The 25,441-nt window shown below is 32.8% G+C and overlaps 2 protein-coding genes across 2 annotated transcripts in view; one reads left to right on the top strand and one right to left on the bottom strand.

Moving 5' to 3' along the window:
- LOC129230354 (sodium-dependent proline transporter-like) overlaps positions 1–25,441 on the bottom strand; it is a 242,696-nt gene that overhangs the window by 71,286 nt on the left and 145,969 nt on the right. The window lies entirely within an intron of this gene.
- Positions 523–21,071, top strand: LOC129230333 (titin-like). Its single transcript, XM_054864734.1, has 2 exons — positions 523–764; positions 14,047–21,071. Exons 1-2 carry the CDS (start codon positions 541–543, stop codon positions 17,027–17,029), a joined length of 3,207 nt encoding a protein of 1,068 aa, XP_054720709.1. The 5' UTR covers positions 523–540; the 3' UTR covers positions 17,030–21,071.

The raw sequence follows: 25,441 nt of genomic DNA, 5'->3' as shown, positions 1-25,441 counted from the left end.
AATTTTTGAGCTTACGCTAGGCTAGCTCTGAGTTACAGATGTGTATTTAAAATATTCACTTCCAACACAAAACTCAACAAAAAAAAAGTCACACATTATTATATACATTATCTTGAAAAAATGATTGTAAAGGATTCAGGTTTTATTGAACAAAAAAATAAGTAAGTAATTAAATAAAAACTATGACGTTAAACAGGTCGCAATTATTTTTCTTTATCAAAACAGCTAAGAAAAGTTGGTTCTTTTGTGTAGAACAGTTCGCAAAAGATCTAAGAGCTGTAGAAAACCCGGTGAATTTCCATAAGTTGGCGACCGGTTTTCGATCTGAAACTCTGGTAACCCTTCGTTCAGAAAAAGTCCCCTTCACAGTATATGCTCACAGAACAAGAGAGTGCCAAAATAAATCATTATCAAGCACCCGGCGCCAATCCTTGAAATTATCTAACGGCGCGAATAGAGTATATATATAAAAATCTGGCCTCAAAAATCTTTTACTGCCCTAAAAAATCGGATATTGCGAACTCGAGGTTGAAGACAGCAATGTCTTCGGCAATTACAATATTGGTTTTACAATTTCTTTCGCATGGAACATTCGCTACCGTGTTCCCTCCTTCAAGTAATCCACCCCCTATTCCAGCAACTGCAGTAAGGACTCTGGATATCGCAGGTCAAAAGTTTATACAAGAGGATATACCACAAAATCCACAATTTGTTATCAAAGAGGATGTTCCATATCCAGTAGAGCCGGCTGAAGAGGAACAAAGGTAGGTAACTTTGGCTTATTTCTTTTAATTGGTTGTTACGACCTTTTCATTAGAAAATAATTTTTTAAAGTATAAGTAAATCAAATTGAAATTTACAAGCGAACACCAAAAATACAGAGACGAGGTTCTCCCTTAATAACTTTAAAGTACTTATAAATAAAAAAAAGCTGAAATTTATAAATGATCTCTCTTAATTAAAAGTGGCATTTTAGATGGTGTAAGTTTTGTATAAATTACCTTTCGCACATCCGCGTTTTATGTTGTTTTTGTTTTTTTTTTCATTTTCTAATAATAACGGGGCATTAAAAAAATATTTTTACTAAAATTAGACACAAAAAGTTATTTCTCTGCTGAGATGGTTAATTTAATTTATGTCACCTTTGTGTTTTGCAAGCAAAAACACCTTGATGCTGGTTTTTTCATTTGATTTAAACATTGGGCTTTATTGGCACTTCTGAAATGTATTACACGAAGCGCACATTAAAATGTTTAATGTGAATTACTTCATTTTATTGCATTTCTCTTGCTGCTTTTCTGTTCATCATAAAAATAAAGTAACACATTAAAAACCGATTATTTACATAACGACCGGAAAAAAATCATAACTTGAAATACTTTAATTTTAAAACATAACTAATTTTAAATACTTTAAAATTTATTTTTTTACAACTAACTTTTGATTACGTTGAAACACATATCATTATGCACATAAAATATAAAAAAACTTTTTCTTAATCTTCTCTTTTTGATGTAAGAGAGCATAATTTTATATGGAATACACTGATTGGTTCATGGTAGCAAAAGTTTTATCTCGACAGAAATTTATATAAAATTAAATAATTCGACAATACAATTTCAGTAAAAATGCACTTGATAAACTTAATATTTCGTGAGCAATTATTTGTTCTTGTTTAATTAAAGGCAAATACATTTTTACGAAAAAATTGCAATTTTTATTCTTTAATGGTGCTCAAAACTAGTTAACAGGGAAACTTTAAATTGAGTAAATGAACTGTGAAAAAACTACTATATCGTTTTATTTCTCTTTATAATATTGTAACTTCTCTTTATTAGATGTTTTATTTATTTATTTATTTATTTTTTTTTTTTTTGCTAGTTCCTATTTCAAAGAAATATAATTTTCTAACGAATCCTATACACTAATGAAAATCTAATAGCAAAGTTCTTATTTACATCTTAGATACCGCAGATGACAAGCATTTAATTTTATATTTTAATTTTAAACTTTTTGACGCATTTTATATCATGTTTACAGCTGTTGAATTGCCACAAATACATATTTCGCGTTGCTAATCTTAGATTTATATTTTCAATAAAATAACCAATTTAAATTAATGAAGTCTTTTTGTGCGCAAAGGACGAAAGTTATCAATATCCTACACGACAATGAAATATAATTAAAAACAAAGAGAAAAATCAATGTTTCTCTGAACGCATTTTATTTTGCTCCCTTTCTCAGCACAAGGGAAGAAATAAATCATTGTTGTTCATTTTTTTTCTGTTAATACAAAGATTTTCCATGTATTCTTTTAAAAAATATTAAAAATGCCCTTTGCAAACTTCATTTTAAATCTGAACGCATAAAATACGTTTTCATTCAGCAGAAGTATTTGTATTTCTGACTAAAAATAAATTTTAACTTAATATATATCTTGCACGTTTTTACAAATTTGTGAATCGCTAAATTTGTTTTAGCCAAATAATTGTTTTATTCATTTGTGTTAACCGTGATGCGTATTATTTCATGTATATTTTACTTACTTCTTTTCAAAGGTATGCAGTTTGGAATAAATAATTATCTTTTAAACAACGTTTACTGCTCTAATGAAAAAAAAAGTAACCAAAATAAAATACCTGTACAGGAAAATACCTGTTTAAATTAAACTAAAAAAACAGTTTTTTTTTTTTTTTTCATCTAAGCAAATCATAAGCAATGCAAGTAAGGTTCATAAAAAAGACATTGCCACCCATGAAGCCATAAACAAAACTATATTTATTGATGTATTTTACATAGCATTTTTTAAAAAATAATTCAACATTTTCAAAACTAAAAATTTAATAAAATCTTCTCAAAGAAGTGATTTGAAAATAGACGATGCATTAGTTTTTAAGAGTCATTTTTTTTAAAGCTGGACACTTGATAGTTGATGTCTTCAATTTTCTTAAAAATTTCAGGGTGTGTTAGGGGTACTATGATAAGAGAAAGTGAAATTTCTTTTTCTTTAAACTGATTTGTTCAGCCTTGAGTAGGGGTTGAAGTTTAAGACCGTGAAAAAAATAGAGCTAAATATATGATTGCTTTGCTTCAAAAGCAATGAGTGAACCAAGTCAATTCCTTTAAATAAGTATACTACTTGATACTGCCTACATTCTAGTATCAATATTTTGGTGACTCACTCATAGCTTTGAGGGCAAAGGTCAATTGAAAATGCATTTTTCTTTTACTTTTTTGCCTTGTTTGGGCCCAGATATCTGCTAAAGCTGTGAGTAACCCTAGGAAATAAGTATATGATTGACTACTCACCACAGAATAGTACTAAGAAAAACATAAAATATCATTGGTTTCTCTTGCTTTATTAGTTAAACGGTCTCAAAGTCGATGATTTTTTTTTTTAAATGGCAAGTTTAGAGGTCAATAACTTTGATCGCGACGGGTCAACAACTTTGAGACACAGCTGTAGTTAATAGTCCGAGCGGTGTAGTTTAAGGTCCAGGTTAGAAACCCATGGCAACTGATCAACCTTTTTTAATTACACGGTCTCAAATTTGATAACTTGAAACAACAAGAATCAAAGTTTTAGGTCAATTATTCTATAACGTCTGAGTCAATCAATAACTTTGAGCAAGAGTTGTAATTATGCCCTGCGTGGTGTAGTTTTAGACTCATGTCAGAAAACCATGAGATTTAATCATATTTCTTAATTAAACGGCCTCAAAAATGATGATTTCAGTATAAAAGAGCGTTTTTGCACGAGTTTATATGCGTAATACCTAAAATCTTATAAGCTCAAACTCACGTAAATACTAGAACGAATCAGCAGCCAAATGTACTTTAAGCTCCCAAAATTTCATGCTTCCAGTGTAATAAATTTTTTCGTAACCTTGATCACAACATGGCGATTCTACTCCCAAAGCTGATCCGCCAATTTGGAGCACTATATTTTGGAGATCCCAGATCCTCAGGATTCTGATCTCGGAAGCTGAAAATTAGCATCAGGTTACTTTCAAAGACATCTCTACGCCCCAATAAAATTTCATCCTATTTGGGGATGATCGAGTGGGGGCAGTTTGAAAAATCCGGTCAGTTGACGTGGAATCACTCTAATGTAAACATTATGCACATTTCACCCGCATCTTTTGCTATTGTCTTAACAAACCTGTTTTTTTTTTTTTTTTTTTTTTTTGTATTTATGTTTTTATTTTTGAGCCAAATTTAATAAATTTGTTTATTTATAAAGGTTTATTACTAAACAGTATCAAAGCAAATTTTACTGCAATTATGAGCTCAATCTCTTACCCAATTGCAATCCTCTTCCTAAAATATAGCATTCATTTATAGTCATCATAAAATTAAAAATAGCCAAAGATGCATGTGAATTGTCACAATGTTATATCAAAGTGATTCCACGTCAACTGACTTAAATTTTTAAAACTGTCCGTGCTCGATCATCCCCGAACGGGATGAAATTTTATAGAGGTGTAGAGATGTCTTTGAAATTAATCTTTCTCTCTGTGATCCAAATCCTGAGGATCTAGGATCTCCAAAATGGCTGATCAGCTTCGTCAGAAGAATTGCCATGTTGTGGTCAAGGTTACATAAAATTTTCTCTGCTAAAGCCAAAAGAAACGAAAGCTATTTTATATTTTTCTTGGTACTATACTCTGGTGAGTAGTTAATCATATACTTATTTCCGAGGGTTACTCAAGGTTTTAGCAGATATCCGGGCCCAAACAATGCAAAAAAAGTTTCAAAAATTGCATTTTCAATTGACTTTTGTCCTCAAAACCATGAGTGAGTCACCAAAATATTTATACTAGAATGTACCTAGTATCAAGTAGTATCCTTATTTAAAAGAATTGGTTTGGTTCACTCGATGCTTTTGAAGCAAAGCAATCGTATTTTTAGCTCTTTTTTCTCACGATCCTAAACTTTGACCTCCACTCGAGCGCCAAGAAGTCAAATTAGAGAGGAAAGAAGCTTCACTTTTTCTTATCACAATACTAGTACAGTATCCTGAATGTTTAAGGAAAATTGGAGGTGTCAACTATCAGGCCCCCATTCACTTTGTTTAGCTTTAAAAAAACGGCTCTTAAATTATGGAGCTGTTTTGGCTTGCTGTATGAGTTGTATTGTTAAAATTTTTGCATTTAAATAGCCTATATATTGTCTAATCTGTATACTATTCAAGAAGTTAAAATACGCTTATTATTAGATTTCGGATTTGAATGACGTTAAAAATCCTAAAAAAATAAAAAATAAATAACAAATAACATAAGCTATAAAAACAACAAAAGAATGACCTTGAAAATACATAACTGCTCTAGTATTTGAAAATTAATATAAATTTAAGAAAATTTTTCCAAGAATTATTAAATACAAGCCATTTTATAAGAGGACTTAATATTTTTTTCTTCATTAAGAATTAAAATAAATTCTAAAATAACAAAAAATTAACTACATTAATCTATACTAATATTATAACGAGAGAGAGGATTTTTGTATGTTTATACTATGTTCGGGGTAATCTTCGGAACCATTGCAACTATTTGAAAAATTATTGCACTACCTGAAAGGTGCATTTTTATGGAATAATATAGGCTATAAATTAAGCACATATGTACTTGTAATAACTTTTAAAACCAATAGTTTGTCTTCGTCACCAGTTTATGTTTCGTACCATTCAGTTCTCTCAGAACTGAATACATAGGGATGGAAAAACGTGAAGGAAAATATAATTACGATGTCGGCATAAAAACCGCCAAAACATTTACATGTATTTGAGGCAGAAAAGGATAAGGTATATACTGCCGTGTGCAGGTAAACGGCAGTAACTGCAGATTTTTTTATTTTCATTTTTTTTGTATTTTTGATATCTATATTGATATAGTTTTATGGTACAAACATTTTTAATTGGTTGCCGCAGAAAAAAAAAGCATTTTTTTACCAGTGGTAATTAGCAGTAACTGCTTTTATCGCTACATTTTGCAGGTTATCGGCAGAATGCACTTACTGCTCTTTACCTGCACACGGAAGAACGGAAACTTTCTCCCGTGGGCAGGCAAACGGCAGTAACTGGAAATTTTTTGATTTTCATTTATTTGCATCTTTGAAATTTTTTGCCCACAACCGTTCTGTCTTGGGAAGGTAAGCCGCAGTGACTGCGAATTTTTTCACTTTCATCTTTTTTTGGATTTCTGAGATCTATATTACTTTAGTTTTATGGTGAAAACATGTTTATTTGCTTGCAGCTAAATAAGAGCATTTTTTTAAACCGCGGTGATTAGCAGTAATTGATATTATCGCTGCATTGTGCAGGTAATCAGTAGCATGTATTTACTGATCTATACCGGTCCATAACCATTGCCCAAAGAAAGGAACATAAATGAATCGCTACCAAAATTTGCACCAAGACGCAAAAACTGTTTCTCCACGATTTTTTTAAAACTCAACTAAGCTCAAGCAATAGCGCCCCGATTGGGGGTCATTGTGTGGCCTCTCAAAAAAATTCTTTATTCGGCAATTTTAGAGACATTATTGCATTTTTAAAAATGATTCCTAGTCGCTTCTCGTCAGATGTAGATATGCGTGCCAGGTCGTATTTTATCAATCGGCAAAATTGGGAATTATCGCATCTCAAAAATTTAATTTCGGGCATCCTTCAGCGCAAGAGAAACTTAAAACCATTACTTGAGGAAAATAACCATACTTTATTTCAAATAAAGTCGAAGAAAACGTTTTGTAATTTTACAAGCCTCAGACATTAAAAAAAAAATGTTCTTTGATTCGTCATATTCGTGTTCTAAAAGCAATAAAACAGAATCAGTTCTTGCTAACATACAGTTATAAAAGATAACACGCGTGCAAACACAAGCAATACTTGGCAGACGATAAATAAACGTGTAGCAATAGAACGTTTTGTTCCATTTTTTTTTTTTTTTGTTTTGTCGCAGGACGATATTTTCCGCAATTTTTAATGTTAAGCGGCTGCAATTTTAGTTGCTCGATGAGAGCCATTGTTAACATACGAAGCATTTCTTTTGCCTTAATTCCCATAGAGATTTATTGGAACATTAAGCGATTTTTCGAAATTTTTAAAAATGCCTAAAGAATCGTGCAGTTGCCAAGTGACAACACAGGAACATTAAAGAGTTTTCGATAATGCCGTAAGCAATCAAAATATATGCCTAGAAAAATGAGCAAGAGCACTCATTCAATCCATCCTCAACTCGAAATTTCATTAAAAAAAAGAGAGGGAGAGATAGAGGGAAAGAAAATAAAATCTACTGAAGTGTTTTAATATTCAACGTTTTATTAAAGTCAAAAAATATAAACTAGAAATCTGAGTTTGTTTAGCAAGGACTGTTTAAAATAAGCAAGTATATCAGGTATTTGAGTAGGTACGTATATGTTATTGCATTAAACCTCTATCAAATGTATGTAGGTCATTTTGATTGACACATATTTAAGTTATATCTTTTTTAAATCAACATTTATACATAAATTAATTTATTTTCTTTTTTGTATGTAAGAAAATAAAATTTTCTTTTTATTTTCAAGTTACATTTAGTTCATTTATTTTAAATTTCTGCCAAGTGTCTACACGGTATTTATTTATGTTTTAAAACAAAATATATTATTCACTTTGCAATAAATATACTTCGTAATAACGTATCTACGTCGTATTATGTCAAAACTGTAATTATAGGTCATTCAATAGCATATTGTGCAGTTACTGGTAACTACCAGTCAAAAGTGGATGAAAATTACTAGTGCGAAGAGCAGGTAAACGGCAGTATCAGCATTAAGTCAAGACGGGACAGAGTCAAGACGGGAGTTTTGTTTGCCAGCGCCGCGCCGTAGAGAATCAACGAAAACGATTCTGTAAGGACAAGATTGATTCATGATTGCAACCTACTGAATGAGTACGTTTTTAATCACGCAACCAAATTTGTAACCGATCAGCGACTTCCCTATAATACCAGAACGCAAAGCAAAGTTTATCGGCATACCCAGTAAACCAGAAAAACGTTTAATAAATTTAATGGCCAAAATAAACAAGCAAAGAATGCGCATGAACGTTTTTTTTTTTACTACTTTGTAGCAATTTTACTTGTTGGTGGAAATTCTGACCACTCTAGATTTAAACTACTTTGAGTATCCCTCTTCAGAAAGACTCCGTAAGTTTCATAAAAAAAATACGCCATTTGCAAAGCTTCTGCAAAAGGTCTGCCCCATAATGCATTGCGAATTTTCGAAGATCCACTGTTAGAATATAGAAGCCTATATGCTAAAAGGACTAAAAGATTAAGACAACATTGAGGGAGGTGTCATTTTCGCATTTGCCGGTGATTCTTACCAAACTGTTGCTGTGGTTCTCTTGACGAACACGTGCAGATATACTTTAAGCCCGTCTAAAGTCGTCTTTTTAGGAACTCTGTTTCTTAAGAACAGAATTTGGTATGTACACACATTTGAAACAATGCAAAGCAAATATCCATCCAACATTTAAAATACACACCGTATGATTATAAATAACACTCCTTAGAGTCGGAGGGTATGAAACGGCGGTTGCAAATTTGAACGAAAAAATTGGTTGGTAGGGGATATGGTCTCCTATAACACACATACAGCCCTTTCACTGTCACTCCATACTTGAAATGAAGCAGTTTATGGGACATTTGTAGTTTATTTATTTTTGAAGTACATTTATTCTTTTTTTAAAGTTTTTTTTTTGGAAACAGGGGACAAACAAACGATTTTTTTTTCCTTTTTTTGATATAATGTATTTATTTTAACGAACATATCATTTTTAATTCTTTTTTAAAGCGATAAATGTTTTTTTATTGGAAAATAATATACTATACTAGCCTGCGTGCCCGGCGCTGCACGGGCTACTTAAAAAATGAAAGAACTGTTCAATTGATGTTTTTGTATTATTCTGACATCAGTTTCTAAAGCGCTAAGGAGCAAATAATTACGCGTAATGCAAAGTTTTCAAAACACCAGTAGAGCATATTTTTGGCAAAAACCTCTTTAACGTTAATCACATTTATCAATAATACAAGTTATGAGTATTTTCAATTAGCACAAAAGATGAAAATATATGCATTCTCAACTATAATATGTGCTCACTTTAAACTGAATTAAATCTGATAGAATATATTTGAAATATTTATGTACAATTACAATCAGCTTTTTACATAAAATGACACACACTTTTTTGTTGATTACGTGAAACTAAAGCACCAAGACTTATTAAATACCAATAAGCATTAATTTAATATCAAGCCATCAGATTCCAATTAAGCTTTAGTTAAAATCCTTAAAAACAATCTTTTTTGTTCAACTCTGTTTCACTTAAGAATTCCAAACAATCTTAATTTAACGTGTTCTTTTAACGATACAAACTGTATTGCAAAAATCGAAACAGGAAGGAAAAAGATTTATTACAATTCGAAAACTCACCCATGTGACGGAAAAAAGTCCAACAAAATAAACATAATTAGCCGCACATCCTAAATGTACCCAAATATGAGGTCGGTGAATGATAAACTTACACTTCAATCAATAAATATTACTAAAGAAATATTTTTCATATGCTGAAAAGAGTTAAGAACGTTGAATGTGAAAAAATAAGAAAGGACAGACGATAAATATCCGAATAGAGCAACCAATTTTAAACTAATTAAAAATGAAATTTTAGATGGAAACGTTGTTTTAAGATTTGGACAGCAGCCAAAAAAATCTCTTTTGACACAATTATTAGAATCTTATTTGCTCGCCCATATGCAAAATGGCAACAGGAAAGAAATAAAAATTCCTGAATAGCGTTATGTTAATTAACGTTTTAATTAATATCTCCGCTAATTAAAGTCGTACAATTATGAGATTGGTAATATTGTTTTCTTTGGAAAATTTCAAATTGATCGGTATCTCGTTTGACTCCCGATTCGCAGTGGTTCTCGAGAAGATCGATCTTCAGACAGACAGACAGACGGACGTGAACAGATTTTAATATTATAGTGGATGGATAGCTGCTTTGTTTAAAAGGTGCTACTATTTTATTTAATCGTTTATTTATTTTTTACGCATCTGTTTTTTTAGATGAGCGAGTCATATTTTTTTTTTCCAGAAATCAGCTTAAAATGTTATTAATTTATATTAATTTGCATATTTATCTTATTTTGAGAATTCTTGATCAGATACTAGAAAACAATATTGATATACGAGAAAGCAGGCTCGTTTAGTTCTGGACGGAACTTCTTGTTTTTTGTTTTGCACGAAAATGGTAGAACTCACGGAAAAAACATTGATATCATCAGTGTTAATCCTTAAAAAACTTCTTCAGACAATGTTCCATCTCATTAAGTAAAGATTCAATAAACGTTCATTCAGAGCTTATTTATGAAATGATACTACTTTCTGCTATAAAAGATTTAAACTACTTGATTGTTAATATAAATGCGTTACAAAATACCTCGATAAAATATCTCAATTTTTAGATACATAATCGTAACAAACAGCATAAATGGTAAATAAATATAAACTCAATATTCTACAAACCAAACATTTCCTCTACAATTTTTAGATATGTATTATTTTTACTTAGGGAATATGAGGTTAACCATTTGCAAATCCTAGATCTGATCATCTCTATCAAATAAATAATAAATAAATAAATTAGCAACAATAAATAAATAACAAAAGATTAAGATTGAGTGGGGAGTTCTTCAATTTAAAATACACCTGCCTAATAAAAAAAAGTGCTAATTACTTTTAAAGAACCCTTATAACTTGGAATTAAAATTGTCTCAATTTATGATTAATTTAAGGTAGCTAACTGTTGATGATTTCTCATTATCTACCCTAATAATATAAGAATCACATATACTACCGAACGACATTTACCAAGTACAAAATCAAAATTCCATTTAAGCTACCCTCTGTTTTTTTTTTTCTTTTTTAACTCTGCAAAGTCGAAAATTTTCAGTGCACATCACGAACACGTCTGAAACGCGTTAATTTAAAAGAAATCCTCCAATCGTCTGAATATATTCTTATATGTATACAGAATGTGCACCGTTAAGTAGAGATGTACTGAAACTTTTTCTGAATTCGTCCCGATCAGAAAATTTCTGAAATTTAAACTTGGGAACCATGTAAGCTCAGATTGAGACCACATTTGAGTCAGATTGAGAACAAATTTGTTTACAGATTGTGAAACCATTTGTGCACCCTTGAGAACTCAGTGCTTTCTTGTGCACAAACATAATGTTAATAGCCTTTTTTTTACCTTCCAGTCCATAGAACCTTTCGATGTTACACAACTTGAAGTTTTGTTTGAATGAACTGTTATCAGTTGACGTCACGAAAGCCTATATTGATAATAGCCTTCCTCAGTAAAAGAGCGTCAATCACCCAGTGGGTGACAGCTGTTAGAGGAGATTACTACAAAATTAAGATCAAAATCTTCTCTTAAATGAATTTGAAAAAATATGCGTGTTCCATAACTCCTCAAAAACGAATGCTGCAAAATTATCTGATGGGCGTGTACTAAAGTTAAAAAATATTCTCCAAAAGGCTCAAAAGGTATGGTGAAGGAAGTAACTGGTCTGAAAAGTGTTCCAAAAAAGTGTTTTAAACACTGTTCAAAAAATTATGCTTCAAATTGATCTAAAAACGAGGACCGTGCAAGTTCTCGAAACGTGCTCAAAAAAAATGTTTGCAGAAGATTTAAAATTAAAAAAAAATGTCTGTGTCGTAGAGACACACGATAGAAAAGAAACTTGCATCTTTTTCTTTTTTTACATTCTGAACTGCCATTTTACCCGCAGGTTTTCTCTCTCGTTCTTTCTGCTCCAGACTTAAGACATATTCGCTACAAAAAATTTTTTTGATGAGGATAATAGATTCTCAACAACGAGAAAACTAAACAATACTCGAAATCCGCTTTTTAAATGAGCCCAAAACAGTTACAAATAATAGTAATTAAAAAGTTAATTTTACTTAAAGTGAACAAACTAATTCCATGACACCTAGTTCACCCCGTCGACAATTCTTTACCAAATACTCTCAATCTATCAGTCTCTTTACCCCATTTGAGCATTGATGAGTTGTAACCCTCCTCCTCCCACAATTCTTCCGCGTTCTATCAATACAAGTAGTGCAATCCGAAAACTTGACACTCACGGGTAAATAAAGTTATAGACTAATGAAACCCGCTACTACACTATACCCTACACTAAATTCAATATTGCTACACATACATTATCTGGAACTTCTAAACGCAATAAAAGGATCTAAGATACTTTCAATACCTTGATTATCCATATTTTCAGAGATCTGTATGTGAATAATTGTGCTAAAAACCTCAAAAGAAAAAAATGAGTGATGATGTCGAAAATATTTACATGTGTTCACAGATGTATTTTGTTTCACATTTTCACCTTTTTTTTTAACATACACTCCTCCTTTAAATTTATTGTACGATTCGCAGGTTGAGAACCCCTGATCTAAACAATCATTAACTTGTAGCTAATGAAGAAAGTTTTAGTTTGGTAGTCATCAAAATGTACATTACTGGCCATTTAAATTGCTACACCAAGAAGAAATTGCCATAATGAAGCTAACTTTTTCAGACGTGATATCAAAATTGACATTAGAAAGTGATTACAAAATGAAAGCATATTGATCATTTATTGTTAGAAAAATCTCAAATGAATGGAGGTTTAAGTACCCTGTTAAGCCACTTCTAGCGTGAATGCACGATGTACGAAGCGATACAATCGAGCATTGAGGCATAATAGTCTCCTACGATATCCTACGTCATCTCATACCACAGTTGCTGCAAACGTGCCACTCATTCGATCAAACTCATATGCATGGGTTGGCACTCACGACGAGGCTCCCAGGAGCCATTTTTTAACATGACAATGCTCGATCACACACAACAAGGGTGTCAAGGGACTTCCTCTTTCACATTATCACTTTCTCTGGTCTGCGCGATGCATTGATTTGTCACAAATCGAGCATATCTGGGATCACTTGAGACGGTTAATTGGACCGCCACTAATTGGATAGAATTAGTGGCGCGTTTACAGAAACTGTGGTACGAGAGGACGAAGGACATCGTACAAAACTGCTGTGCCTCAATGCTTGACTGTATCGATTCTTACATTCACGCTATAGGTGGCGTAACAGGGAACTAAACCCTCCAATCACGTGGGATTTTTCCAATAATAAATGATCATTTCGCTTCCATTTTGTAATCGTTTTCTAACGTCAATGTTGCCATTGCGTGTGCCAAATTTTGTTTCATTCTGGCAACTCCTTCTTGGTGTAGCAATTTTAATTATCAGTAGGGTACTTTTTCGTTCTACGTAACCATAAAACCTTGTATTCTGTGATATAAACAATTACTTAGAGAAAAGTGAAGGTGAATTTTACGTTGAAAATTACTAAAGAAGTATATTGCATCATTGAAATGCTAGGTCATACTCGAAAGCAAATGGGTGAAAACAAATTTCGTGGTCACAGCCTTGTTCACAATTGCCATCACAGAAAAAAGTTCTCTGTGTGCTTTTTGTCACCCACATACTCCAATCTTTATTGTACCTATTTTTTGCTAGTAATAAAACATTATATCTTTAAAAATTACAAATAGTAAAAAATACCGGACATAATTTGATTTAGATTTTTTCTGGCATGCATATAGAAACTTAAAAGGTTTTTAAAATTCGGCTCAATATGGCAAAAATAATGCAAGTAATAACCTCTAAAGTAAATTGAAATCAATTAATTATTTGTGACGTACAATAGCAAGTTTAAAAAAAACACACACACACACACACACGCATGAAAAACGTTCAAACTGATATCCTAATGACAAATTAAGGCTATTGTAATGTAATGCCTATTGTAATTCTCCTTTTTGGCGGCTGAAGTTTTCTATTTAGAATGATTCATGAAGTGTAAGACAATGTTTGTATCAAACTGTTGATGTAGTTAATGCCAATGTAAAAAGATTTTGTTTTCTTTTAGATGGTTTTACGCTGAAAACCAACCTGAGTTGAATGCGGATTACACAAGTTCTACAGAGACATTTGATAGATACTATCCAAATGGGGATCTTGCTATAGGTCCTGTTGCTACTCCAATACCTGATGATACGTATGTTGCTCAACCGTCCAGTACATCAAAGATAATCCCAGAAGGAATACCGAGCGTACGATCGTCAGATGTTTGGGTACTAACGAAAGGATCAAACAATCAGTATGCTCCTGAGCGATGGATACAAATTCCTACTAGCAGAGTCGTAGAAGTGGTCAACGCCGATACCAATCCCAAAGTGGTACCAGAAATCGGTAAATCGATTCCTCCCCCACCAGCACTGGTAAAAAGCCAATTTCCAGCCGGTATTCCTGCTAGTCCAGTTGAGCAAGTTTGGGTTAAAGCACCCAACTTTGCTAGAAATCAAAAAGTTTACACAAACGCAGCTCCGGTTCTAGAAGCAGGAAACCAGAAAGTTTACACAAACGTAGCTCCAGTTCTTGAAGCAGGAAACCAGAAAGTTTACACAAACGCAGCTCCAGCATTTGAAGCAGAAAACCAAAAAGTTTACACAAACGCAGCTCCAGCATTTGAAGCAAGAAACCAAAAAGTTTACACAAACGCAGCTCCAGCATTTGAAGCAGGAAACCAAAAAGTTTACACAAACGCAGCTCCAGCATTTGAAGCAGGAAACCAAAAAGGTTACACAAACGCAGCTCCAGCATTTGAAGCAGGAAACCAAAAAGTTTACACAAACGCAGCTCCAGCATTTGAAGCAGGAAACCAAAAAGTTTACACAAACGCGGCTTCAGCATTTAAAGCAGGAAACCAAAAAGTTTACACAAACGCAGCTCCAGTATTTGAAGCAGGAAACCAGAAAGTGTACACAAACGGAGCTACAGTACTTGAAGAAGTACCACCTGTACAAGAAATTAGAGAATTTCCCTCTCCACCAGTTAAGCAAGCTGTAGAAATACCAGCTCCACGCATAAAACAATACGTAGAATTACCCCCAGAAAATGTCAGGCAAATTGTTGATTATGCAGCGCCAAGTGTAAAGGAAGTGTATCAACCTCAGATAACTAAAAATATGTATCCTCCTCCCCCACCTCCTCCCAAAACAATTCAGCAAGTTGCACAAATACCTAAAAAGGGCACACAATTTACATTGCCACCACCTCCTCCTCCTCCAGTTAAAGGCTCCGATATACCTGGCTTAAAACAATACATACCTAACGCACCAATAAGCGCTCCTGTTGTTCGAGAAAAATCTGGACCTATATACGTTAGAGAAAAGACAATGCGTGCTTTAAGACACATATGGATTCCTACTTCAGCTCAAACTGGTAAATTTTTGTCAGTTCCAGTTGGTGATGCGATTGAATCGGGTAAGTCTGTTCCTGACAAAGGAGCTCCTGTTAATGCTCCCCCTGTAATATCTGATACATGGGTTTTAAAACAGGAAGGCTCTCTTCCTAGATTTGAGCCACAAAAAGTTTCTATTTCAATGCCCATTGCTCAAGAAAGAATTGTAGTTCAGTCTCAACCAGCTATTCAGATAGCTTCCCCAAAGAATTTACCAATCTCTGGGAAAAGCATAGATTCTGCTGTACCACTTGACGTCTGGCTCGCAAGAAAAAACATATATGATGCAAATTTAGCTGGGAAATCACAAATTACAGTTCCAGCTTTCCCAGTCAAAGGTCAAAAGTCAGAACCATCGATAGTCGGAAAAGGAGAACCAACTCCTTTCGTATCTCAAAAGTCCATTTTTCCAGGTTCAAAATCTATACCACCTCCTCCTCCTCCAGCTCCACTGTTACCTCCACCAACGGTACCTGTTATAAATGGTAAACCATGTCCTATTCCTCCTCCTGTAAAACAAGCTTATCAACCAAAAGGGATTCCATTGCCAGTTTTACAGAGACCGCAAAGTATTAAACGCCCGCCTCTAAGTCGGATAATTCGGATAAATAGAAGACCTTACGGCTCTTATTATGTGTTAAACAATAGACTTCGGCCTAGTTTTTATTCTTATCCAAGACAATCGAACATTTTACCACAGAGTAAAAGTGGTATGGTCCGTTTGATACCGGCAAATCCTATAACTGTACCTGTTCGTCCCCGGCAATTTACATTACCAGCTACAAAGGCTTCAAGTCCTTTGATGTATCCTCAGCTACAACCAATAAGCCGTGTAAGATATGCTTATCCTTGGGGTAACTATCTGCGTTCATACGCTTTACCAGGAAGAAATGTATTTCTTCCTCAAGGGTTGATCAAAGGAGATATCTTAAAATTTGGTTCATCGGAGTCTAGTTCTTCTGAAAGTTCTGAATCTAAAGAAGAAAAAAAAGAGAGAAAGAAAGAAAAGAAAAAAGAAGCTAAAAAAGAGGCAAAAAAAGAAGCTAAGAAAGAGGAAAGTGAAGAAAAGAAATCAGAAATAGAGGAAAGTGAGTCGGCTGAAGTAAAAGAGGAAAAAGAATCAGAAGCAGAACCATCAAAAGAGAGTGAGAAGGAAAACGAAGAAGCAGCAGCATCCGAACCTCAGGAGAGTATAGAAGTTGCAGAGAGTCAGCTAGCACTTCAGGCAAAAACGGTTCCTGACGCAGCTCCAAATGCAGATCAAAATATGAAGCTTCTTCCAAACCCTTATTTGTTTGGATACAGGCAAAGTGATAGCTCAGGCAGGAAACAACATCGCCAAGAAGCTTCAGATAGTGACGGTAGGGTAACAGGCGAATACGGATTCACTGACAGAGGTATCTATCGTTTAGTTAGTTATACTGCTGATGAAAATGGGTATAGAGCTCATGTCATAACTAATGAACCTGGCACTGTTAGCCATACAAGTGCTGATGTAAATTCAATTTCAAATTGGCGTCCTGAGAACACAACGGTTTTGGAACAATCACCGGGAAAAACAGAGGTAACGACGGAAGTTGATTCATCTCTTCTAAACAGAGACAGATAATTTTCGGTTGTAAAATTCGTAAGAATGTAAAACATCATTTTCCACCGATTATTTCGATACTGAAAAACATTCACATCTGAAATCAGTTGCAATAGACCATTTTTATAGTTATCTACCACAAATGAAGTCAACTAAATGTGTTTCCATTTTTTCTTCATGAACTTATGTTAACTTGAATTGATGAAACTGAGAGCTTTTTTCTGCAAAATTTATTTTGTTCCTTCTTTTTGTTTTACATACGCATAAAATCAAGAGATTAACTAGAATCTTTCACTGTTTCGGACATTTTAAATTGAAAATCACGCGCCATCATTATTAATGTTCTTTTTCACAACCTCTACTATTTTTTTTTTTTTAATTTAAATTGACAATTTCATGCTTTCAGCTTTAAAAATGCAACAAGCTTTTTGAAGAACACAACCTGCCAAGTTTATTAGGGCTTTTCTGCAAATTTTGTACAATGATTAACAAAAAATAACATTAAAATATAGATACAAAAATGTATAATTCCGAAAAAACATAGCCTTTACTAAATGAAAAATAAAAATACCTCGGAAAGCCAAATTTTATCCTTTTTACCCATATAATTTCATCGTTTGAGAGTATTTTTAAGGCGAGTATATTTTTGATTCAACAAACACTAATAATGAAGGAAAGAATATGAAATAGAGCAACAAATATTAAAGTTTATTCAAAGTGAACTTAGTAAAGCACTTACCTTAAACATTATATATCGATTGGGAACTCACAATAAATGTGACTGAAAATGCATATTAAATAGTTTTTTGTGCATAACAAGTGATAAATACTTTTAAAAAAAATGTTGGTCAGGCTTAAATTATAATCTTATCTGCCAAGAACAAGTTGGAGTTTTCATAAATTTTATTTATGCAACGTTAAGTATTGATGTTTTAAACGGTTTACTTGTCTTCGTTTTACTTGTACGCAAATTACCGAGAAAAAAATTATATTTAGTTCAAAGACAGTAATTTTCGTTTTTATTGCTAATCAACTATTTTTTAAGGACATGGTTATATAACAAAACAGAATATTAAAGCAACTCAAATAGATCTATTGCTCACAAATAGCTGTTTCAAAACTACTTTTTAGTGAACTAAATTTATATTGGACCTTAAAAACTGCAAATGAATTATATTGTGATTCAACGGAATGTGAGTAAATTTTGTGCAGCAATGAAACAGCTCATATTAGCTGACTGCATATTTTTTTGTAACAATTATGAAGTCGAAAAAAACAGTTTTTGTATTTAGTAATTCATAATAAAATATTTTACTCTTTGTTTTTAAGCATATATGAGCAAATACATTACATTTTGGCAGATTTTTTTTCCCAGCTGTAACATTTCGTCATGTTTTAGCTATGCTGTAGAAAAAATATTTTTTTTTTTTTTTTTTGCAATTGAAGACTTTTGCAATAACGTCACAAATTAACTTGAAATGTTAAAATGTGTTACTCTTACATATAGGTTGTTTACAATGTCCCAGCAACTGATAACAATTTTTTTAAAGAGTTTCAGATTAACACACAATTCATTTATTATTATTATTATTTTTTTTTTCATCCTTATCTCAAAGTGTTTTTTTTCCTCTTACATACACTAGTAGCCAAATTGAAACTGGTAGTGAAAAGTCGGAAACCGAATATTGCAACGAAGGTATGCGAAATGAGAGAAAAAAAAAGAAAACTAGTGCCATCTTTTACCCTTAAGGTTTTATAAATGTCAAGCTGTTTTCACACTGGTCCCGAATACGACACATTTAGAGAAAGATTAATGGATGCCATGTCATCGGTAACAACAGATATGCTAATACATGCATTGGGAGAAGAGCAAGTAAGTGTCAGTCGTTCAGAACTGTTGTTTTTAACAAATCTAAATCTGTCAATCCTTGCACTGTAAAAAAATTCCGAACCGTTACTGATCATTTCCGTGGAACGTTTCGGGATTTCACAGGGTTTTATTCATTTCCTGAGGAAATCAAGTTCCTTTGTCAAAAAAATTTCCTGAATTGATACAACTCGCACGAATACGACTTCTCACTGTCGTGAAAAATATATTTAGCTACCAGTATACAGATTAACTGAGCTTAGGTAGTTAGTGTATCGGTTTCAGTTCGATTACGGACAGTCCCGAGTGACTAAGCTCCCAATGAGATCGAATAACTCGCTGGAATCCGTAGCTTTATAAAAATTGCAGGCGAGTTAGAGTCATGGTTCTTGCTTTCAGTTCTGTCTTAGCTTTGGCCATGATTGCTATACTGCTTTTACAGCATTCTTGACAAAGCTGAAAGGTGCCAATCTATTATATTAAACATACTTAAGTGTTAAGATAAATAAATACCTTTGTGCTGAACAGTAAAGTAACGTAAAGTAATAACGTCTAAAAAGCACAAATTCGCAGATTAGTGCAGACATATGTTTCGGCGTTTCAGGGAACGCCTTTTTCAATAAAAATGTCTTTTCATCCATAAGCTCATTACGTTTTGCATTGAAAAAAGCGTTCCCTGAAACGCCGATACATATGTCTGCAGTAATCTGCGAATTTGTGATTTTTAGACGTTGTTACTTTACGTTACACTACTTAAGTGTTCCCTGAAGATTCCAGATGCTATTGACTGTCTTGATTGAGCTACGATTGACTTTAACCAGGGAAATTACTGAATTTTTCTGAATGAGTCCTGGATAATATCAGTAAGGTTACTGGATTTTAGAAGAAAACATTTCTGTTTTTTGCAAGATACGTTACTTGCAGAAATTGGGCACATCAGCTGCCGATCATTTTCCATTAACGTTTCTGAATTGTTTTTACAGTGTGTAGGGCAGCTCAAAGTCATGTAAGGAAGGATATAACTAAGGCTCCACTTTATATGAAGGTAAGCTCTAGAGGCACTTATGCTTGGTGCGAAGTTAAATACAGTTTAAATTTCTCAGAACTACGAAGACGCTCATGTATTAACGTTGCGCATGCGATTAACGCGTGTATTATCACTGTGGTAAAAATTTTATGAGATAAGAAACAAAATAAAAGAGTTATGCACAAACCTGAGAATTTTTTTAAAAATTATTATTCTTCATCATTGCAAGAATTTAGGTACAAAAAACCTGCACTTCTTATGATAGATATTTTTAGAACACTGAAAACAATCGTTATCGTAACCTTCCAAAAAATGCATAGCAATGAAGTTATTATATTATAATAAATGTTTCACATTTTTTGTTATATTACCGCGGAAGGTTTTTAGATTCTTCCATATTTGAATATTTATTCGCCTGTTTACACCTTTAATTGCCTGCCCAGTGCACTTTTATAGTGAAAAAATATGACATCTAACTTACGCTAAAAAATATTTTTTCCGAACATTTTTAAAGTTCATTGTTGCGTATAAAACCAAATTTGAATTTAAATAAAATAAATGAAAACATTATTTTTATAGCTGAATGTTAAAACTAATTATAAAAACTACAAAGTTTTAGTTTTGTGACCATTAGAACTTAAAAAGGGAAGCTAAGGAGTATTTTTAAATGGTTTGCTAATTTTCTACCAAAAATTAAAATTCATTCATCTTGGTAAAAATCGCCCCTCACCCAATTACCACCAATCACCATCCTCACCACCACGCACTAAGCGGTCAAATTCTCATTTTTCATGCAAAACATTAGGATAACTTGGTATTTTTCCTGTTTATTAACTGCTTCTCAGAAAATAGCCTATTTTCTGTACTTTCAAATAAAGAAAAAAGTCTTGTCTATAAAATTAATTCTTAACATATAGATTTGCATGCATGAATAAAAACACGCAAACTTCAAGATGCTGAATTTTCAATACTGCAAATGAGCTGGTGGGACACAAAAATCTATGATGACAAAATGAGAGTGTGGAAAATCACAGAATTTCAGAGCGTCTAAATTTTGATTTGTTCCTTTGTTCAAAGTTTGTAGATAAATAAACTGGATTTTTTAAAGCTATTTGCTCCTATGTAAATTTTTGTACTGAGTGAAAAATAAATTTTAATATATGAAAATATCGCCTTTTGTGTTTAATTTAAGTACGGTTTTCTGAAAACTAGGACTACATATTTCAAACACGTAATTTTTTCCCCGTGTAAAATTTGTTAGAAGATTTCAATTTCAAAACCCAATCATTCTGGGTCAAAAATAACTTCGCTTCAACTGGTAACATTTAGCAACCAAGTAAAGAAATAAGATTATAATCTCACAAAATCAAAAGTTTCGCAAAAAAAAAAAAATGTTTGCATATTTGAGGTAAGAAAAGTTTTTACTTCTTTCAAAAAATTATTATTACGTAACCTAAAAACACAGACGGCTTTCAGGTTCAGTTTCTCTAAATCCAATGATCTTGACATTTTGCATTTGTGACATACTTGAGTCACAACATTACACACACAAACACTACTGATATGAGTACTTCACACTATGTTACACAAAATTAAGTCTGTTTATTGTTGCGCATCTAAAACTGTAGCACTTAAACCGAAGCTATGCTTGTGTGCTTGTTTAATTTATGTAGGTTTTTTTTCGTAATTTTTGCATATTTATTGGATTCCTCATTCAACGGACAATATTTAAAAAACTGACCAGTTTTCTAACTACTTTGTCGTTCGCTAAAGTTTCTTTTTAACCTTTTTTTAGAAAAAGAATGCGAATTTACTTCATGGAAATATTGTAGGAGCAACAAAGGTCTCTTCATAATACAATAATATGCAAACAAGAGGGCAAATGTTCCATACATGGGTTGCATATGTAATTTTAAAAAATAGAATAGAAATAGGTATAAAACAAACGTAAACAAATTCGTCTAATTGTTTAAACAAGTAAAAATAAATAGGTATAAAACAAATATAGGCAAACTTGTAAAAAAGCAGTCAAAAACTTTGTACTATGGAATGAGTAAAAATTACATCAACGTGTATAAAGTACAAATAAAGTAGTAAAATGGAGTTAAAAACTCAGCAAACAGCTGTTTCGGGGCTGTCATGCGCAAGCCCCTTCATCAGTGCAAAAAAGTCGAACAGAAGTCTACACAATGTAGACCGAACGATAAATGAACAAAAAAATGGAAGAAAGCAAAGTAAATAGACATGGAAACCGGAAACACATGCGTGACAGAACAGCAACGACACCTATAGTGCGGAAAAACGTCAAAAACAGAAAAAGGTTTTTTAAAGATAAGATTTCCAAACATTGGGGAAAGGGGGAGTACTCGACAAATCATTAACTATTGAAGCAGTGGTGACCTCGTGGCGAGTGGCTTCAATGAGCATATTATGCTCCTTCTCCGTGGAAAAATACATATATATAGCCATTTTCATAATAATCGGTCCAGGTATCAAATGAAGCCGTGACTATACTCAAATTTTGTACTCACGCAGTTTTGCAAGATCCATCAATCGCTAAAAATATCAAATAGAAAAAGTTTTAAATCCCCCCGATGCATGAAAAGCCATAAAACAATAAAGAAAGAATTTATTTGTTCAAACTCAAGAAAAATGGCAACAGCTAACTTCTTATCAATGAGATCTTTCACGCGAATTAATATCTGCAGCCGATAATTTTATTCGTATTTATCCAATGGATTGTGACTGAAATTGAAATAAAAAAGGAACTATCGATCGGATTTTTTTCGAACTGGTCTATAAACATTCCCAGTACCAAAAATAAACGGTGAAAGTTTCAGCCAAATCTGCCGGGTAGTTTTTGAGTTCATGGATAACATACAGACAAACATTCATTTATATATATATATATATATATATATATAGATGATTTTAAAAAGCTTCTCTTTGCGTAGTTGAACTCTTTGTTGAGATAAAGTTGGAGTTAGATCGGTTCTTTGTATTGCTTATTCTAACGGAGCATGTATAAAATATGTCGAAAAAAATGTTGTGTCCCAATTTGCTTGTTAGCGCAAAGATGCTTATAAATGTATTGAAATTACTTATCTTAAGGAAAATTTAGTTTCTTATTTTGTTTAAAAGTTTATTACTGCTATAATAATGCTAAAAAATAGCAATGAACACATCTTTTTAACTATCACACTTTATATTCTTTGTTTGTTTGTTTGCAATTAATTCCTAGTTTATTCTGAAGGAACTAGAATATTTGACAGCTTTAGAAGATCGACAATAGTTCGCAATATTTAAAAGAAGTCATACAACAAAAGTCAGTGCAAAACGTTTTGATGTCATACTCAATCTAATAAATGGTTTTTCCAAAAAAAATTATCTCTTCATATTGTAAATACCGTAATTATGTTTTACTCACTCTTCTGAACCAATACTAACTTCAATCTAATTCTCGTTACATTTTTTGGGGGGGGAAATTATTATTAATTTCAATAAAAACTCAAGTGGTGTAATAATTTGTATAGCACTTGCCAATATATCGCCAAGCTTTTGGTCGTCAAGTTTTTTCGCCAACTTGGCGAGAAATTTGGCGTGATTTTTTTTTTTTTTTTATGATTTGGTTTTATTTTAGTTAATATTGGCATCATCAGTGCAAAAAAGAAGAACAGAAGTCCACACACTGTAGACCGAACGATAAATGAACAAAAAATGGAAGAAAGCAAAGTAAATAGACATGGAAAACGGAAACACATGCGTCACAGAGCAGCAACGACACCTATAGTGCGGAAAGACGTCACAAACAGAAAAAGGTTTTTCAAAGATAAGATTTTCAAACATTGGGGAAAGGGGGAGTACTTGGCAAATCATTAACTATTGAAGCAGAATTTTTCCAAATGTAATAGGATTCCAAAAAATCTAAATCATAAATCGAGGAACACCCATGAATAACCTTGGCAGATAAAAAATCGAAAAAATGATTAAAGACCAACAGTGTTGTGCAATCGAGCAACGTTTTAATTCTTGCTTATTGACATAATTTTCATGTTCCTTAATACGGAATTTGAGAGAACATCGAGTCTGTCCTATGTATGTCATTTGACACTGACAAGAAATACTATAAATGCCCCATCGTTCAAGTTCCGGAACCGGGTGTTTTAGTTGAGGAAATTTAAGTTTGTTGACCGGGGAAAATGCAGCTGAAAAATTGAACTTTTTTTAAATTCTTGCGATTTGAAGACTGATTCTTGGAAAAAAGGGTAAAACAACCAAATTAGAATAATTTATCTTAGACAGTGCTTGATTTTTATTAGTTGAATTGATAAGTTTCCTGTGTATGGTGTCAATGATGTCAATTGTAAACCCCCGATCCAATGCAACACTTTTTATATAATTCAATTCTGCAGCGAGTAAATTGGAATTTGAACAAATCGTTAAAGCCCGGAAAACAAAAGTTCTGAATGCCGCTAATTTTTTGAGGGGGATGAACAGATAATTTATGTGGGGGAAGAGTGACTGCGAAGGGTTTACGGAAAATAGTAGTGATAAAATTATCTGAACGAGTGATGGAAACATCCAAGAAAGAGAGATGATTGTTAGATTCCATTTCAACGGTGAATTGGATATGTGGATCAATACAGTTTAAAACCGACAAAAGACTATCATTGTCACGGAAAAACGAGTCCAAAAGAACAAAAATATCATCAACGTACCTGACGTAAAATGGAAACTGTAAAATTTTAAATAATTTAACCTCAAAATAGTGCATATAAAAGTCGCTTAAGATAGGACTCAACAGGTTACCCATCGCGAGACCCTCGGTCATTCGGAAACAATTGTTGTCGAAAATAAAAGTATTTTGTTCTAAGCAGGACTTAGTTAGCATACACAATTCATCGATCTCAAAACAAGAAAAATTATGTTCAACCAATTTAATTTTAAAATAATCCAACGCCCCTTCAACCGGCACATTAGTGAAGAGAGATTTTACGCCGAAAGAGTCCATGACATGATCTTTTAACTGAAAATTGCGAAGTTTGTTGACAAAATTCAAAGAATTCCGAACAGTGAAAGAGTTGCTGTGTAGCAGAGGTGAAAAAACAGAAATCAAAAATTTTGCCAGTTTGTAGGAAGCAGTACCAATATTAGAAACAATGGGATGGGGAGGAATAAGTGGTTTATGTACTTTCGGTAAAGCGGTAAAATATAGCACAACGTGCGACAGAAGGAATCAAACGTTTCTTATAGGTATTAGAAATTAACGGGGAAGACTCAATAGCGTCACCAATGGATTTCAATTCCCTTGCATATGGATCTTTCCTAATTTGTTCATAAGGTCCCTCTGTGATTAAATTATTGCTTTTATTAACATAATCTATTTTGTTCAGAACAACAGTTTGGCCCCCCTTATCCGCATTAGTAATAATCAAATCAGGATTTGAACATAACTCATTGGCATTACGTTTAACATTGAGTAACTTATTATTGTGAAACTGCGAATTAAATTTGATATTGTTAGAAATGAGATGTCGAA

The sequence above is a fragment of the Uloborus diversus genome, chromosome 1 (assembly GCF_026930045.1).
Source record: "Uloborus diversus isolate 005 chromosome 1, Udiv.v.3.1, whole genome shotgun sequence".
NCBI lineage: Eukaryota > Metazoa > Arthropoda > Arachnida > Araneae > Uloboridae > Uloborus > Uloborus diversus.
Note: the sequence above shows the minus strand (reverse complement) of the source record. Positions and strands in the feature narration are given on the sequence as shown.

Bases quoted from the DNA above. Each gene is read 5' to 3' on its own strand.
- LOC129230333 (XM_054864734.1), top strand. From the start codon at position 541: ATGTCTTCGGCAATTACAATATTGGTTTTACAATTTCTTTCGCATGGA. The intron at 765-14,046 runs GTAGGTAACTTT...GTTTTCTTTTAG, and splicing joins CCGGCTGAAGAGGAACAAAG to ATGGTTTTACGCTGAAAACC.